This window comes from Misgurnus anguillicaudatus, chromosome 10, assembly GCF_027580225.2.
Source record: "Misgurnus anguillicaudatus chromosome 10, ASM2758022v2, whole genome shotgun sequence".
NCBI lineage: Eukaryota > Metazoa > Chordata > Actinopteri > Cypriniformes > Cobitidae > Misgurnus > Misgurnus anguillicaudatus.
The window spans coordinates 41,473,691-41,493,105 of record NC_073346.2 but is presented as its reverse complement, the minus strand read 5'-3'; the positions used below and the strand labels follow the sequence as shown (position 1 = coordinate 41,493,105).

The 19,415-nt window shown below is 37.8% G+C and overlaps 2 protein-coding genes across 3 annotated transcripts; both read right to left on the bottom strand.

Annotated features, from left to right (window-relative positions):
- Positions 1–8,587: 8,587 nt before the first annotated feature.
- On the bottom strand, positions 8,588–13,753 carry pabpc1a (poly(A) binding protein, cytoplasmic 1a). Of its 2 annotated transcripts, XM_055211622.2 has the most exons (15): positions 13,064–13,753; positions 12,657–12,850; positions 12,288–12,403; positions 11,858–11,997; positions 11,674–11,768; positions 11,447–11,584; positions 11,243–11,338; positions 10,894–11,166; positions 10,723–10,813; positions 10,532–10,645; positions 10,204–10,352; positions 10,019–10,103; positions 9,770–9,900; positions 9,018–9,077; positions 8,588–8,915 (listed from the first exon to the last, which is right to left on the bottom strand). In XM_055211622.2, the coding sequence occupies exons 1-15, from the start codon at positions 13,254–13,256 to the stop codon at positions 8,901–8,903; spliced, it is 1,890 nt and encodes a 629-aa protein (XP_055067597.1). In that variant the 5' UTR covers positions 13,257–13,753; the 3' UTR covers positions 8,588–8,900. The 2 variants fall into 2 exon arrangements, with proteins under 2 accessions (XP_055067597.1, XP_073728745.1); XM_073872644.1 differs by lacking the exons at positions 12,288–12,403; positions 13,064–13,753 and having other exon boundaries at positions 12,657–12,792.
- A 570-nt stretch (positions 13,754–14,323) lies between these two features.
- On the bottom strand, positions 14,324–18,998 carry LOC129448922 (polyadenylate-binding protein 4-like). Its single transcript, XM_073872645.1, has 12 exons — positions 18,714–18,998; positions 17,503–17,696; positions 17,321–17,436; positions 17,091–17,230; positions 16,928–17,022; positions 16,716–16,853; positions 16,534–16,629; positions 16,188–16,460; positions 15,994–16,081; positions 15,288–15,442; positions 14,895–14,974; positions 14,324–14,734 (listed from the first exon to the last, which is right to left on the bottom strand). The coding sequence occupies exons 1-11, from the start codon at positions 18,898–18,900 to the stop codon at positions 14,930–14,932; spliced, it is 1,527 nt and encodes a 508-aa protein (XP_073728746.1). The 5' UTR covers positions 18,901–18,998; the 3' UTR covers positions 14,324–14,734; positions 14,895–14,929.
- Between the last annotated feature and the right edge of the window lie 417 nt (positions 18,999–19,415).

The following is a 19,415-nucleotide window of genomic DNA, read 5'->3' as shown; positions in this document are numbered from 1 at the left end:
AGCTGTAGGATTTTAGAAAAATTTCTTCTTCAATTTCTTTTAAAATGTCCCCATTATCTACCCTGCCAAAATAAGGTCCAATCTAATCTTACATTAAAACCTTGTACTACAAATTTATAATATAATAATTTGAACATTATTATTATTATTTACATTATACATGTAAATGAAGTAAACAGAGTTAACCTGTTTAACAAACCTCTCTTGTTCACCTGATATCATCAATTATGTTTGATCTACTCTGTCTCCATTTGATTGGATGTGGATGAGATTATCTCAGGTCTTTTTATTTTAAAGATCTTAATCTGATGTGCACACAGCTTGCCACAAAATACAATTTTAACTTTATTTCTATTTACACAACACTCTCACAATAAAATGATACAAAAGCTGTCATTGGGGCAGTACCTTTTTAAAAAGTACACCCTGTACCTACAAGTCCATATTTGTACCCAGAATGGTAACAAATGTATACATATATGTACAGAGGCCTAAAGCAGGGCTCACCATAAAGGAGTGTCCGGTGGCCCGGGGCCAGAATGACAGACACTCGGGCCAGTAAACAATATTGTCATTTTAAGTGTTGCGAATGTTAAATTCTCAGCAATGTCATGAGGTTTCTCTTACCTTATTGGTTGTTGTGGACACTGTTGCGTGTTACGTCAGCTGGTAGAGCAAAGAGACGTTAAGATGGCGGTGGTGCCCTCTAACTAAAAGGCCAAACAAAAACTTAATTATTTTACATATTGGAAGCCGACATTTATTTGGGTAAAACCTGACAAGAGAAACGATGTGATGTATTACAGTTTGCCATCAGTTTCCAGGTAAAACAGACAAGTCTGGAGCCTTTTTTCTTGGAAGAAGCATAAACAAAACCTCCAAGCTCATGAGAAAATCCGACAGCACATAGCGTGCATGGTGTCTAAAAGGGTTGCAGATAACCCTTCATGAACTTAATGATGAGAATTTGCCATTAATGAAGAGAAGTTTAAGTGCATCAAGAGACTTATCAACACAGCAAATTAATAACATTTTATTGATATTGGTTCATTATCTTCCTTACAACAAGATGTCTTTCATATGAGTTCACCGTTTCTGTGCAGTTAATCCTGATATACAGTATTGTTCAAAATAATAGCAGTACAATGTGACTAACCAGAATAATCAAGGTTTTTAGTATATTTTTTATTGCTACGTGGCAAACAAGCCACCAGTAGGCCCAGCAGACTCTCAGAAAACAAACAAGACCCAGCACCCATGACATGCACGCCCCCAAGGCTGCGCAATTGGGCAACCAGCCGAAAGGGGTGTGTTCAAAAAAATAGCAGTGTCTACCTTTGACTGTACAAACTCAAAACTATTTTGTACAAAAAAAATTTTTTTCTGGGATTTAGCAATCCGGTGAATCACTAAACTAATATTTAGTTGTATGACCACAGTTTTTTAAAACTGCTTGACATCTGTGTGGCATGGAGTCAACCAACTTGTGGCACCTCTCAGCTGTTATTCCACTCCATGATTCTTTAACAACATTCCACAATTCATTCACATTTCTTGGTTTTGCTTCAGAAACAGCATTTGTGATATCACCCCACAAGTTCTCAATTGGATTAAGGTCTGGAGATTGGGCTGGCCACTCCATAACATTAATTTTGTTGGTTTGGAACCAAGACTTTGCCCGTTTACTAGTGTGTTTTGGGTCATTGTCTTGTTGAAACAACCATTTCAAGGGCACGTCCTCTTCAGCATAATGCAACATGACCTCTTCAAGTATTTTAACATATGCAAACTGATCCATGATCCCTGGTATGCGATAAATAGGCCCAACACCATAGTAGGAGAAACATGCCCATATCATGATGCTTGCACCTCCATGCTTCACTGTCTTCACTGTGTACTGTGGCTTGAATTCAGAGTTTGGGGGTCGTCTCACAAACTGCCTGTGGCCCTTGGACCCAAAAAGAACAATTTTACTCTCATCAGTCCACAAAATGTTCCTCCATTTCTCTTTAGGCCAGTTGATGTGTTCTTTGGCAAATTGTAACCTCTTCTGCACATGCCTTTTTTTAACAGAGGGACTTTGCGGGGGATTCTTGAAAATAGATTAGCGTCACACAGACGTCTTCTAACTGTCACAGTACTTACAGGTAACTCCAGACTGTCTTTGATCATCCTGGAGGTGATCATTGGCTGAGCCTTTGCCATTCTGGTTATTCTTCTATCCATTTTGATGGTTGTCTTCCGTTTTCTTCCACGTCTCTCTGGTTTTGCTCTCCATTTTAAGGCATTGGAGATCATTTTAGCTGAACAGCCTATCATTTTTTGCACCTCTTTATAGGTTTTCCCCTCTCCAATCAACTTTTTAATCAAAGTACGCTGTTCTTCTGAACAATGTCTTGAACGACCCATTTTCCTCAGCTTTCAAATGCATGTTCAACAAGTGTTGGCTTCATCCTTAAATAGGGGCCACCTGATTCACACCTGTTTCTTCACAAAATTGATAACCTCAGTTATTGAATGCCACACTGCTATTTTTTTGAACACTCCCCTTTCAACTAATTCAACTAATTGCCCATTTGCACAGCCTTAAGAGCGTGTATATCATGAATGCTGGGTCTCATTTGTTTTCTGAAAATCTACTGAACCTACTGGTAACTTGTTTGCCACGTAGCAATAAAAAAATATACTAAAAACCTTGATTATTCTGGTTAGTCACATTGTACTGCTATTATTTTGAACAAGACTGTACCTGAAACTATTGACCGCGATGAGAGGATTGTGAAATTTCAGAGTTTACATTTAAAATTGCCAATTGTTTTAACAAATGATGAATAAAATTATGGATGCATCGATATGAAAATTTTGGCCGATAACCGATAACTCTTTATATTTGGGGGCCGATAACTGATACATATAGGCCGATAAAGTTCATATTAATTTCACAATGAAAAACTCCCAGACCGCGGACATCTTGTCTTTGCGCTAGACTAGCATACTCTTCTTAAGCCCGCAACACGTGTCATCTTCGTGCTATGTCACAGAAAGCACCAATCAAAACTCCACATGGCCAGCAATGAGCAAGTGAAGTGGTTCAACAAACCAAAATAATCCATCATTTATCAGCTTTCATTTATCTGCCTAATTTTGCTATCAGACCGATAACCGATAATATTAAAAATAAGCAGTTATCGGCCGATAACGATATGTTGGCTGATATATCGTGCATCCCTAAATAAAATGTATTTGTAAACAATTATATTTGATGACTTATTTTAAATATGTGACACTGAAATGTTTTTTCATGGGAACAGTGAAAAATTTGGCCGGGCAAGTGAAAACCTGAACCACTGTTCCCGAATGGGCTAGTATACATTTTTTTGTGTGTGTGTTGAGCCCTGCTAAGTGTTACATATTATGACCTTTAAAAAAGGTTATTTGCACAGTAACATTAACTTTTATGCCTTTTTATGTACCAGTTAAATGTTTGGACACATTTCTGTCAATCTTGTCATCATTTCTTCACCCTCATGTTGATCTAAACCTGTATGAGTTTCTTTATTCGGTTGAACACAAAAGAAGATATTTTGATCAATGAAGGTAAGCACACAGTTAATAGTAACTACTGATTTGTTTTACCTACTATGGAAGTCAATGGGTATCTGTTTGTAAACCATCATTTATTAAAATATCTTATTTTGTGTTCAACAGAATAAAGAAACTCATACAGGTTTAGATGGATATGAGAGGGAAGAAATAATGACAGAAGTTTCATTTTTGGGTGAACTATCCGTAAGACGTTTGCTTAAATATCTTAACTAGTTTTGTGGACAAATGTAAAGATAAGTGAAGTCTCCAGCACATATGAGATGGATTACAAGAGATGTCATCTAGATACTTTGAAGAAGATGAATGTTAATGTGTTTACCGGTCACTACATAACTCCTATCCTTATATTATTTCATAGTTTGGATGATTTCATTGTTATTTTTAAATGGGTAATAATAATATTCTTAGAATAAATACTTTTCCACATAAGAAGCATTTGTTGCTCAATGACAACACCTTGAATCTATTTATATATTGTGTTTTATGACAGTCATACACATGACAGAGCTGTAAAGTTGAAGGTCAGGTCGAGAAGGTTTGGTTCTTCGGTTATTGAACTAAAGTAACCAGTCTACAGACTTGTCATGTCTTACAGTATTTAAAGGGATAGTGTACAACAAAATAAAAATTCTGTCATCATTTACTCACCAACATGTTGTTATAAACCTGTAGAAATTACTTTATTTGGATGAACAAGAAGGAATGGTTTGTTTTGGGTGATCTATCCCTTTAATAGTGATCACAATAAATGTTATGTTTATGAAATGATGTTACTGGACAAATAAGATATAAGCAACATGATAATTACTGCATTGAATTGAATCTGTTATTTGTTTGGTCAACATTCACCTGTTAAAGGTTTTTACCTGTGATTAAGTTAATGATATACTGTGACTGTTTAAGAAACACGTTCAACTAAACCAAGAACAGAAATAAACTCAAGACTTTACAGCTAACTTTATCAATAATGTTGTCGAAGTTGTCCCTCTCAATAACATAAACACGAACCTTAAATGTTTCTGGTCTTTACAAACCTTACTGTGGAGAAGTTGACTTTTAAGATGACCGTTTTGACGATATTTTAGGAACAAATAAATATTTATTGTCTTGTATGTCTGTCCTCGCTATCTGTAACACAACTGCCTACATGTAGCTATTTTATCTGTTAGGTTACTCAGTTAACTCTTACCTAAAGCTTCATATATACGTACATATAGCAACGTGTTTAACATTAACTAGTAGTGAACTGGTTAATACTCGATATGACACTGACCTGAACTTGAACCCTGAACCCGTCTGCTGCAATTTACAGCGCGTTTCGAACTTTCGAGCGGTTGGAGCGGGAGTACCACTCGCGCGCGTTTTCTCCAGATGGATTGTGGGATTGAACGCGGCTGAGAAAAGCGAATTTGGCTTACGTCATGAAGCCTGGTTTATTTAAGTTAACTGACCATTAAAAACATTGATGATTAACTAATAATATTAAACTTTATATTTTTTAATATTCTGAAATAAGACACTCTTGATGACGTATGCAGACTAATGCGACCTCTGGAGGCTGCAGCCTTCGGATTGAGAAACGACGAAATTTGTTCTTATCACTGAGCAGGCAGTTTTAATTTTAAAGCATATAAAATAAAATATATTAAAATATCTGACCAACATATCATACTACATACATAAAAACATAACCCCCCCCCCATACTGTACATCATAAAATAAAGAGCAACATTTAACATGGTAAAATTAGCTGTAGGCCTGCGAACTTGTTATTATGAAAAATCATTTTAAACTGCATAACTGAAATTTAATATAAATAAGCTTATTTATTTATAATAAACATACAGAATAGTAAACACGTTATAGTAACCACATAAACAAAAAAATAGAAGAAATATCATACATAAAAAATAAACAATAATAATACATAAAATAAAATACATAAATAATATTTAAAAAGGAAAAAAGGGGAAGGGCTATCACCTGGACATGATCAGATCAAATACAAAACAAATCCTAAGAGTCCTTATAGCTTTTATTACTAGATACTGAAATTACATTCAAGTAATTTTCCAATTCTTTCAGTAAGAAAGAGAAGACAGGTTTGGAGTTGGAGAATTTACTTTTGTGAATTTAAAATTTACTTGGGAATGAAGTGCCCTTTTTATAGCACTAAATGGTTAACTGTGACGTGTCAGAGTTACGTCACTTTGGTTACCCTGCTGAAAAAAACAGCATCCCAGCAAGACCAGCATATGTTGTGTTTTGGTGCTGGTTTGCTAGTGAACACCAGCTAAACCAGCATCAGCACCAGCAATAGCACCAGCTAAACCAGCATCCCATCCTGGCCATACCAGCAAGACCAGCAATTGTTGTGTTTTGGTGCTGGTATGCTGGTGACCACCAGCTAAACCAGCATAGACCAGCATAATTCCCATGCTGGTCCATGCTGGTTTTGATGCTGTTTTTTTCAGCTGATTATTCCAGTTTAGGTTTGCGAGATCAAGAAACTGTCGCAAATTCGGTGTAATAACTGGTACTAGTTTAAATTACCATATGCCAATGAACACGGCTTTGAACCAATCCACCTTGTTTAGTCCGAAAAAACGAGTTTGTTCATTCAAACATAACCGTAACCACTGTAGCTGCTTTTGTTCGACTTCATGCATCGCTGCAAGAACCGACAGGCGGGTGACGTCAAACTACCACGAGAGCGAGTGGAGAAATCACACGACGTGGAAATCTCATTTCTCGCGGTACTTTGACGTCATCAGCCTGTCGCCCCCCGCAGCGCTACATGAAGTCGAACATACGGAGCCTATTTAAACAAATTATTGAAAAATATTGGCCAGTTTCATGTACAGAAAACTTGTATGGAAAATACTGGGAATTAATGAAGTTTGACATTAAACAGCAGTTATTAACTAAGGAAAACTTTTTAAAAAACTTTACGCAAACTGAAAAAGGGTAAAAGAGAAAGGAGTTACTGAGCAAATTTTACGTTTGAGTAAAACAAAAAAGGAAGCATTGAGTGTTACAGAGATTGAGAAATTAAATGTATTAGCATACAAACTGAATTAGATAACATATATGAGGAGAAAGCAAGAGGAGCATTTGTACGATCTAGACTTAAATGGTTAGAAAAAGTGGAAAAAATACAAAAACTATTTTTGCCTTGAGAAGAGAAACAGTGCCTTAGTCTCAAAATTAATGATCAACAATGAAATAGTAGATAATTATTCATTTTATTTTTAAGTTATGTAGCCCAGTTTTATAGTGATTTGTATTCTTCCACCTTGACTACTTCCAGTATTGATAGTTCTTTTTTTTTTTGAGTGACATCAAAAAAGTAGATCAGGATCTTTTGTACTTGTGTGATAAGGAAATAAATATTGAGGAGTTGAGAGAGCGTATTAACCTGCTAAAAAAGCAATAAATCACCAGGCAATGATGGACTAACAGAGGAATTCTATAAGAACTTTCACCTCTTTTATTATTAGTTTTTATAGAAGCAGTAAATAAAGGAGAATTGCCAGCTTCATTAAAACAAGGCATCATAACATTGATTCCCAAACCTAACAAAGATGTTACTTATTGATCATTGGAGGCCAATCAGTTTGCTCAATAATAGATAGTAAATTGTTTGCGATGATTTTTGCCAGAAGACTGAAACAAGGTATAAACAAACCGTAACCCATAAACAAACTGAAAAACAAAGACGCCAGTTATATTTCTTAATTATTTTAATTCGTAGTTAATGAGGGATATATCCATTTTTTGGGAGGGTGTTATTGGCAAAGGCTGAGGGTATTTCCAGATCTGAATACACTTGTATTAAAATGTTCTACTAATTCAAATTCTGAGGGGTATTTGTTGTCATACACTGAATTTCCTGAAAAATCAGTTAAACCAAGAGAATTTGCTATTGTTCTTGATGCATTTCCAAAAGTGTGTTGTATTATTTTTTTTTAAAGAATTCTAGTTCTTTGCAAACTAATATGGATGACTTTTGTGGTAGTATATACATAGGCAATGTTAATATAACAAAATCAAAAGTATAACAATAATATAAGAAATACTTTTTGTTTTCTTTTGCTGCAGCAAGTTTTTTTTTGTCTTCCTTAATGTATATTGGGATAAAATATAGAAAATACTTTTTGTTTTGTGACAACAATAAAATTAAGCAGGTGTCTTACAAAGTTCTACATATATGTTGAAAATTACATTAGTAGAAAATTGGGTTGTGTGGTAAAAATTGGGGTATTTTATATGTATGTGGGGTTTTTAATGAGAGATTTTAGAAAGTAACGAACAATATATTATACAATTATTAATTGTATTAGGAAAGTACCATATACACAAAACTAAAAGGGCCCTACGTAAACAAAATCGGTCACATTTTATGAATGATTTCAAGTTATACAGTACTCCTTTGGAAAAATTTAAAAACATGTAATATTTTTAAAAGCACTCAATCTTTTGTAATATTTTTTATTTCTTCTTTCTCTCTGGGAGCCTCTTGTTCATGTGGCATGGAGCAAAATGTGTATTCTGTATTTGATGTCTTGCGCAATAAGAAAAAAACAAGCCTGTTGATTAACTGTGACTCGTGCTGCCATCTGGTGCATTCCTGTGTTTTAACACAGTCTCTTACAGACCTCTAACAAACCTGTTTTAACCATAGAGAATAATTTAACACATGGATGTTGTTGTAGTTTTTTACAAGTCAGTACAAAAGCACATGACGATTTGAACTTCCAACATAAAGTGCAAGAATTTACCAGATTTTAAATAAAGTTAAATTTCTACACTTAATCAAAACTTTAAAGTGGGCATGAAAATAATCTTCACACTTGGCCCATTAATATTAGCCAGTATGCAGTAACGGTTGACAACCGGTTAATATCAGCTTTAGAGTTGAACTCATCACAATAACAAGAATCATGCTGATCATTGATCCGGTCAAACACACCAAAAGAGATAAATGTTTAAAGTTTTTATTTATTCAAGCAGTTTAATCCAATGTAATTTCCCAATGTTCAGCTATCAACTGCAAGAACACAATTGACAATGAGCACTCATTAAGAGGAATAAAAAGAAAGGAATGTTTTGGAATATTCAAAATTAAAAATTTTCCTATTTTTTTTAAGATTTTCTTAAATATAAACAAGGCCAAGATTTAGCCTCTTGACCTGGCAAAATATTTTCATGTATTCACTGTATTTTTTGTTTTGAGTTTCAGGTTTTTCAATATTTATTGTCTTTGTAATGCTTCCCTCCTGGTGAAGTCAGGCTCACAGATCATCGCTCTGAAATAAAACAAAGAAATGTCACATTAAAGCAGCAGAGCGCAGGCAGACACAGTACAAGCATACTGATAACTAACTTTATAGATCAGTAATGCCACTCACTGATTTCTGTGCAGCTTCTTTGGCCTGATGAGCTTGTAACACAGCGACAGCTTCATCCACCTGTGAGCAGAAAAAACAATTCATGCATTAACATACCAGAAAATAAAACTAACAGCTGATGAAGGTTAAGCTCACAAAACTACATACAGTGAACCTTAAGCACACATTTCACATCAAATTCTTATGGTGCGTTCACACCAGACGCGAAGGAAGCGTTAAGCGAAAGCGATTAACATGTTACGTCAAGGCAAAGACGCGCACAATTCGCACAAATGAGTCTGGCTAATTGAGCGTTTGACGTGCGAGCTGAGGCAGAAACACCAAACAAAAATGGAGGACAAAATCATCGCTGTATGACACATCTTTGTACCTTTATAAAAAAAGGAATTAAAAGGATCATGGTTGGAAGAAAGTGAGTGAGGAGGTCGCACAAATCTGGTAACTTGTAAAAACACTCCAATTTGAGCCATTTAAATACAGAGACTACAAGCTAGCTAAAGCTGGAAAATTGAGGGTATTCACGTCTGAATTTTACAGGCAAATGATGCAAGTTACTTCAAAATGTTCACGCATTCAACTACACGCTAATAATGCAATTTATTTGCTTCATGTGTGAACACAAAGTTAGTACTGGAGATCCAAAGTGTCCAACTATGAGACTCAAAATGCAAAAATAGTGCTCGTTTACAAATGTGTTTCCCGAGTTTATGTTATGATGAGCGATGTCAGATGAGAACATGATGAGCACAAACCTTGGAGCGCAGAGACTCTGGAGACTCCAGCATGTGGAGCAGCTCCGAGTTGTCGATCTCCAGCAGCATTCCAGTGATCTTTCCAGCCAGACTGGGATGCATGTTCTGAATGAGGGGGAACAGACGCTCACCTGTAGCGAAGGAAAGAAGAGGATGTAACGAACAATCTTTAAACACACACCAGAAACTAAAGCTGCCTGTGATCATCACAACCAGCTAAACAACAATCAATATTGTAAAGGTTGTTACCCAGCATCTGCTTCTGTTCCTGCGGTGGGGCGGCAGCCAACATGGATGCAGTTAGAGGCTCTTGACCCTGAACGTGGACAGCAGGCTGGTAGTGGGAATAAAAACCATGTTTATCAGAACAGGTTGATGATGTTTTATAAAAGTGAGAGTTGAAACGCAGCTAAAACAGATAAAGATTATAATACCTGCTGCATGGGGACCTGTGGTTGAGTGGGCATGTGCTGCTGTGGGTTGCGGACTCCAGGTGCATATTTGTACTGTGGCACGCCTCTCACTGGAGCGGTTCCTGTGGCTGCACCTGCAGCTGAAGGGCGAGGACCCACCGCCTGGGAGGCTGAGAGAAAAACCATGACCAGTTATTAGAAGAGACATTAGGGGCAATGCACATTTACAGTGAAAATCAATTCATTCTGCCACATGCACACATGTTGGTACTGCGCTGTCTAGTAGTCGACCGTTTAAAAATGAGCAAGCACTAGTTTAAGTAGTATAACTATGAGATTCATCACTTACTCATGCGCTGTGAGGGGATCATTCGTGGAACCTGTGAGGAATTGGGCCGGACGGCACCGAAGCTTTGTGGGCGGGGAGCTGAAGGCCTGATAGCGTTCGGCATGTTCTGGAAATCTGCAAAAACAGACAAATTCAAAATGAAGCAAACTACAGGAAACACCTCAGGAGGACTTCTGGGCGGAGCTACTCACGCTGTGGGCGGACACCCTGCGTTGCCCAACGAGGGCTGGGGCGGAGCTGTGCCAGCTGGCTGGTGGGATAGTACGCAGCACGATTTTGAGCCTAGCAAACTAGAGCATTAACATCAGAGTCTCAAGATGGACACGATTACATGTTGTCAGGCGATATTTGTGATAGCCCACCTGCGGAATAGCAGCCATGAAGTATCCAGACGGCGGTGCAGGCTGATAGGGGTTGAGGACGGGGTTTGGAACGGCTCTGACGGTGGCCATCCTCTGCATATACTGGCTGGTGAGGTGGGCCTGTCGCTCCTCCTTCCGCTGGGCCAGAGCCACGTACAGCGGCTTTGTGGCGACAATACGGCCGTTCATTTCGGTCACGGCCTTCGTGGCCTCTTCGGGTGACGAGAAGCAAACGAAACCGAAGCCTTTGCTTCTGCCGCCCTCCATCATAACCTTAACAAAACACAAGGTCAATGAATTTCAATAAGTCTTTTAATCTGTAATCCTCAGATTAGGTTGAAGTTTATACCTTTGCACTTGTGATGGTACCGAATGGGGAGAATTCTTTACGCAGACGTTCGTCGTCCAAGCCGTCATCCAGATTTTTCACGTAGAGATTGACTCCCTGGTAAGAACCACATTAACATCATTTCAAAATAAAGTGAACTCATTCAGACACGCTGATCTCCAGATATTACTCATATAAGGGCTAGTAGCATGCTGCTCATTTTACCTGGTAGCGGGTCATGCGGTCCTGCTTCATTTGCTCGAATTTACGCTTGAGTTCCGTCTGACGTTCTCCCTTCTTCTGAGCTCGTCCCACATACACCTGCTTCCCGTTCATCTCTTTACCGTTCATCTCATCTACAGCCTGAGGACCAGAGAAAAGATCCCACAACATTACAAAAACAATCACAAGAATTTAAAAGTTCACCAACTGAAGTCTCTTAGCAGACTCACCCTCTGAGCATCCTCATGTCGCTCAAAGCTGACAAAGCCAAAGCCTTTAGATTTGCCGCTGTCGTCGGTCATAACTCGAATACTGAGCGCCGGACCTGAAAGACAAACGACAGCAAAAACATCAAAGATTTGATCCCGATTGAGGCCAACGTAACTTCCATTCGACTGCTAGCAAAACACTCACCGTATTTACAGAAGATCTCCTTCAGCTTCTCATCATCCATGTCCTCTCCAAAGTTCTTGATGTAAACGTTGGTGAACTCTTTGGCCCGAGCTCCCATCTCTGCCTCACGCTCCTTGCGCGACTTGAAGCGACCCACAAACCTTCAAGGAGAAACAAAGATCTTTATAATTCTGTGAGAGTCCATGAAAGTCACATGACTACAAAATCCAAAGTAGAAAGTTAACTATGATTGACATGTGACAATAAGGCATATTTTCCCTCAAACATGATGAATGGGAATTTCTGGACCCAAACATATCACATTTTAGAAATACGATAATAAATGGAACCCATATCAATCCTGGCGTTTAGTATGATGCAGTTAATAAACGCACGCACACACAAACAATACCATCAAACACAGATGAGTCAGGTTTAATGTCACACTTACACTTTGCGGTCATTCAGCAACATGCCATTCATCTTCTCAATGGCTCTTTCAGCCGCCTCATGGGTCTCAAAGTGCACAAAGCCATAACCTTTTGAGCCATTCTCATCGCAAACCACCTTGCAGGAGGAGAACATCACACCAACACACACGTCAAGACAACAGCGTTCAGTGTTTGAATCATGTTAAATATTATGGGGGTCCCCAAGCTCAGTGGATCTCAACTACGTTCCTGGAGGCCCACTGCTCTGCACATTTTGTATGGGGTCCAGGGCCCCCCCAGCCCCCCCTTAATTCAAACACTGGCGTTCACACGAGCACACGCGTCAAGACAACAGCGTTCACACGTGCACACGCAAGCGTCTTTATTACCTTGCAGGACAGGATGTTTCCAAAGGCTGAGAAAGTGTCGTACAGCGCCTTGTTGTCGATGGATTTGTCCAAGTTCTTGATGAAAATGTTACCCACGCCACTCTTGCGGAGTGAGGGGTCACGCTGCGACCACATGATCCGGACAGGTCTGCCCTTAATGACGTCAAAGTTCATGGTGTCCAACGCACGTTCGGCTGTAAAAATTCACCAAACACACGTTTGATTCTGGTTATGACGACAAATCCAATATTAACCTTTAAAATCATGGTAAAACATACAGTGCACGAGCCCTACAGGATTATTACAATTTCAGAGGAATATTAACTCTAGTAGGTTATGAACACAGCTAAAAACTGTTAAATGAAAAACTGTGTCGCAGCAGGATAAAGATGAAAGCGGTTCCTTACCGTCAGCGGGCTGTTGGAAGTTCACGTAAGCATAACCCAGAGAACGGCGGGTCATCATGTCCCTGCACACCCGGATAGACAGAATAGGCCCGGCCGGGCTGAACTTCTCGTACAACATGGCCTCGGTTACATCTTGGTGGAGATCACCCACATACAGGGAGGCCATCGGGTAACTGGGAGCGCTGGGATTCATCTTCCTCAACGATTATTGTACGACGAAAGATTAACGAGCGTGTCACGCGGTTAGAACCACGAAACTAGAAAAATACTGAGCCGAAAGCACGCGAGGAGTTTAGAGCGACTGTAATGGCGACGGAGCTCGACTGTCTCCTCAAACGCGATTAAACGGCAAACGACTGCCCAAAAACAGACCGAGTAAGAAACTGAAGATAATTAAAACGGTAGCGAATTATCGTCGACGTACTCGCGGTATCGTTCAAGACACGATGATTAAAATTTTTCTCAGGCCTAGTGAAGTCAAACCGGTGCGGTGGTGCTCTAATAATCTCAAATATTTTGCCGCGATCCTGCTTCACCGAGGTATTCGGCAATAAAAGTTGACTTTTTGTTTGTATTTTTTTCTGTTTTGTTATTTTTTTTGTATTTTTGATTTTTTATATAAGATGTGTGCCGAAGCTCAGAGGCACACGCGCTCTCTCTCGCACCGCACAAGGTAGGGGAAGAGAAACGGAAGTAGCGCACAGATAAGAAGGCGTTCTCGACGGAAGTTACGTATTTCTTTTTATCTATTTTTTACGTAAAGACAAACTAAAAGTCCTCGAATTGATCAACTTATTTATTATGTGTGGTAAATGTCATATACATTAGCAAAAATAGGCAACGTTAAATAACAAACCTAACAGCAAATTTTATAGAACAGAACTAAGGCATTATGTTGAGACTTTTAAAAATCTTAGAAATAAAATTCCAACACGAATGTATACAATTTTTGAAACCTTTGCTTTTATTGATTTATTGTAAAATATCCCCATGTTGTTGCTTATTTTTGTCTTCTTTTGATTTGATCCATTGGTAGGTATTTTGAATGTAATAATAAGCACATTGTAGCCTATGCAATGTTCTTGTTCTAAAAAATAAAAGTCATCGCAAAGAACTATGGATGGAGCTATCTGCCAACCTGATTAATCAAATATAATCGAAAATTATCATTTTGATAAATTACTGTTAACGCTGGACTTGATTGTTAAGTTGCTTTTATTAAACCAACAGCGTTTCATATTGAATGAGGGAAACAAAATGTGTAATTGCAGTAAATGTATTTATTTTTTATTTATAAAAGCCATTAGTACAAGCAAGACAGTAAAGTTATGAATTATTATGTGTTTTAATCAACATTAACTCAAATAAATTAACAGGTAATATGTTTAAAAATTAAAATGATTGAAAACTTTTTCAAATGTATTAAACAAATTGTGAATGAAACTCTCAGGATGGACGTCTTAGGTGTAAGGTCATATGACAAAATCATGACTCAAATGAGCAAATCATAGTTAAACTAAATTAACAATAAAATAATGTTGCATTACAATGTGATTGTGTAATTGTGAGAGTTGGGTGGCATATAAACAGATTTACATGAACGAGCTCAGATTTTCAGTGATCTTGTTTGCCAAAGGTCCTGTCATGTTCTGAACCAGAGACTGCTGTTATCTGTGTGAACAGTAAAACATTTCTCCTGATATCAAGAGAAGAAACTCATGAATATAATCTTGGTAATGCTAATGCTATTGGAATGAACGAAACGAAAAGAAAGGGAAACAAAATCAAGACCATTCATCGAACAACAAGTCAAATTAAAAGAGAAACTTGCCTAGCATCTGATTTTGGTTTTCTCTTGAAGTTGTGTCATATAGTCGTGAAAGACTCTTGGCCCTGCGTGTAGACATAAGGCTGTAGAAAAACATACAGAAGAGAAATGAATTATTTTGCCACACGGGGTATGAACACTCTTAGAACGAATGTGTTAAAAACAACACATTAGTGTTAATTCTGGGACGACACACTAAATGCGTTGTCCCAGCCCTTACGAAAATTAAAAAATTAACACATCCTTTCTAAGAGTGAAATAAAACAAAATAACCCAGGGTCCCCTTCATCCCGACCTTGGGTTCATTTGAAATGTGAAAAGGTGACATAATGCATTACACTGCACACATACATGATTCATTTTTAAAGTTAGTAAGTCAAAAGTCAGTCATTTGACCTGCATCTGTTGTAAAGTCCATTGCTGCTGTGCAGAGCTCATGAATTTGGGATGGACATCAGGTGTGTATTTACACTGAGATGTCTGAAGATTCACTGAAGTCACTTCATGAATGAATCCTGGACTGGCCGGCCAGACAGCCTGAGTGTGATTGGCTATCAGAAAACACAAAGACGAACAAATCATTTAGCAACTCTTAATAAAACTTAATGTTTGTTTTGTATGCTGACTACAGTTATAAAAGCTGAGATTTACAGATCAAGAACAAACAACAGCCAAGCAAGAAATATTAACAATCAGAGTAACAATGTGAAATGAGTAGAGCTCCAACAACTAATCAACAAAATTCGCTAATAAATTAGTTGTCAAAAATTGTCATTATCTGTTTGATATCACATGCTCCCCCACCGTCGGACAGTGCTGAGACACTTTATAACAGTTCGCTTATAGTTAAAGTCAGGTGCAGGGCGATATGAAAAATCTAACTTAGTAATATTTATCCGATTAGTCGATTAATCGAAAAATAATCGCCTGATTCATCGATTTTGAAAATGATTGTTAGTTGCAGCCCTAAAACTGAGTGTGTACGTTCATGTCTGGTGGTGATAGGGTCACAGACGAACTGTGGGAGGAAGTTCATCCACATAATAATAAAATAAATGACTAACTATATGTATAATGAATGTAGTATTTCTAGATTACTCACACTGAGGGTCCGTGACACTCGACAGATCCCACTGAGGGCTGGATTGAGGCTCTGCATCATAACTACAAAAGGCGTATTGAGTTTGATTCTGTGAAACATATCAACAACAAACAAATGTTTCATTAATCCTCTAATCAAATGACTTAATGTCTTTTTATCCACACTACAGATCATCTTATCATTTAAAGGAAGACCTGTGGAGACATAAAGTATTTGGATTGGGTCGGGTTTGGATGGTAGACAGCCGGGTTCAGCAGCAAATGCTGGCTCTGGAAGCACGCCATTCTCATCATGTATTGGTGGATGAGGTGAGCCTGACGTTCCTTCTTCCTCTGGGCGAGAGCGACGTATATTGGCTTGGAAGCGATGATGCGGCCGTTCATTTCAGTGATGGCTTTAGTGGCTTCCTCTGGAGACGAGAAGCAAACGAACCCGAAGCCTCTGCTGCGTCCACCTGCTTTCATCACCTGGCCAGAGAAAACTTACTGGACTTTTTCTCCTTATTTTATCGTTTTCAGAATTAAAGATGGATTTCTTTACCTTACAACTGGTGATGGTCCCGTATGGCAAGAACTCTTTGTGGAGAAGTTCGGTGTCCACACTGTCGTTCAGATTTTTCACGTACAGATTGATGCCCTGCATGACAGTGGAAACACGTTTACCGTGTTGTACTACAGTAAATAAAGCAGTGATGATGATGAATGAGTAGATGTCACTGGTACCTGATAGCGAATCAAACGCTCCTGCTCCATCTTCTCAAACCAGCGCTTCAGTTCGACATCACGCTCTCGTTTCTTTTGAGCTCGACCCACGTACAACCGCCTGCCCTTCCACTCCATCCCATTCAGCTCCTCTACGGCCTGAGAAAAGAGTTAATAATGTTATTTATTTAAGTTAAAAACATTTTAAAACCTTCTGTGGTTACGTTACACACCCTCTTTGCATCACTGTGAGTCTCGAAGCTTACAAAGCCGAATCCTCTTGAGTTTCCTTTCTCATCTCTCATCACAGAGGCACTCTTGGTCTGACCTAATAGAAAGATGTTATAGATGCAGCAGACACAAACTAAAATACACCGGCGTTCACAAAATACTGACCAAATTTGCTGAACATCTCATTGAGCGTCTTGTCATCCAGGTCTGGTCCAAAGTTCTTAATGTAAACGTTTGTGAAGTTTTTGGCTTTCGCCTGCATATCAGCCTCACGCTCACTCCGGGACTTGAAGTGTCCAACAAACCTTTAGGATGCAATGCATATGGAGACTTTTTGTCAATATTATTTGTTGTATTTATGATGCAAGCCATCACAGAGGACTTATGAGACTCACACGTGTTGGTTGTTGAATAACAGCCCATTCAATCGATTGATGGCATTTTCAGCGGCTTCGTGAGTCTCAAAGTGCACAAACCCAAACCCCTTTGAACCATTTTCATCACAAGCCACCTTCAGAAAGAGAGACGATCTTTAACTTCTTCTGCACCTGATTGTGTTTTATTAAGCATTACTTACTTTGCAGGATAAAATGTTTCCAAAGGATGAGAAGATATCCAGCAGTTCTTCACTGGTGATGGATTTCTCCAGGTTCTTTACGAAGATGTTTCCCACTCCAGTTTTGCGCAGTGAAGGGTCACGCTGGCACCACATCATTCGCATTGGTTTGCCCTCCATCAGGTCAAAGTTCATGGTATCTAAGGCACGCTCAGCTAAGATGTCAACAAACCAAACACAATATGATTATGAAGTACTAAACTGACAACACTAAGACCGGGGCTAGTTGTCACATTAGGGGAAGATTCATGTAAATCAAAACTTTAATGAGGTGGTTTTGTATCATTAAATAGTTTGTGTTTGAGAATTCTGTTCTACACATTATACAGTCAAGGAAATTAGTGTTTTATGAATTATTGATAATTTTTGCAAAATTACAATGTGTTATTTTAATAGATGCCTTGGTAGATGCATTATCACATTGAAAATGAAATCATTTAATGTTTTATTTTTATTTTATTAAATTTATTCATTTGAAATTGGCAGAAAAAATCTTCCATACCCTACAGCTGATTTAAAAATAAGAATAAATTCGTCTTTAAATCTTCTAAAAAAAATAAACGCATTTGTTACAGACGAGATTGCACATAAGGCAAAACAACATGTTTTCAAATATAAATTTAAAAATATTTAAAAATATACAAAATAAAATGATCAAACATATTTTTGCTTGAAATATATTTTGAAATATGTTTACAAAAAATTATTTTTCACCAGTATATTATTATTTTTTGACCATTTTTTGTACATATTTTTTTAAAAATGTTAAATTATTTTATTCACGTCGCTTTGGAATGTGTAAAAAACGTATGTTACGAAAAGGTTCAAATTAAGTATATTTTTACTGCAAAAATTTACTTTATACAATTTTAGTTTTCATACTTTACAAACATTAAATATTTTGGCCAAGAAAAATATATTTTGCCGTATCATGGGTTGTAAAATTAGAAATGTATTTGTTGCCCCTTAAATATATGTTAATATATGAAAGTTAAAACTAAATATATTTTAAAATTCAACAATATATTTAATTAAGCTTTACTTTCTACTAAATGTATTTAGCATATAAGTTATTTAAAACATATTTTTGCCCACAGGAATAATATATTTTTGTCGTATGGGTGTGCACGTGTCTGTGAATACTTTTGTGTGTGTGTCTGGAAATACTTTACCGTCTTCAGGTCGTTCAAAGTTGACGTAACCATAACCGAGTGAACACCGGGTGAGTTTATCACGGCAGACTCGGACGGACTGAACCGGACCGGTCGGACTGAACTTCTCATACAGCATCATCTCTGTTACAGTCGGCGCGAGATCACCGATATAGAGAGACCTCTTCATCCTCTTCATCATCACCATCACGAGTTATTCATAAACGACTTCAATCATTTCACATTCAATCTTCCGCTTACAAACGATTCCAACGAGCAAATCAAAGATTTAAATGATTCAACAAGATCATAAATAAACATGCGGAGCATCATTTGATCTGTTCTGCACGCATTATATGAGTAACGTACGTCATCGTATGAATATGTCAGTTTATGAATTTGTCAGTATTTGATAATGCTGCATATGTTGTGACATTTTTATTAACATTGTATAATAACTTCAAATGAAAAACCTGCTCACCCACTTAAATCCAATCCAATATAATTGTAATATACCGTACACAGATTCCATTACATCATGACCTCTATCCTAAAGCAATATGTGCATCTGGCAACCAAATGCTGGCACATGTACAGTATATGTAGTGCCTGATTAATCCGATTTTAGAGGCCAAATTATGATGGCACGGCACCTTGAAACCTACTGTAGTGAGTACATACGTATCAAAAGTGGTTCACAGATGACCAAATGACAAACTGGCA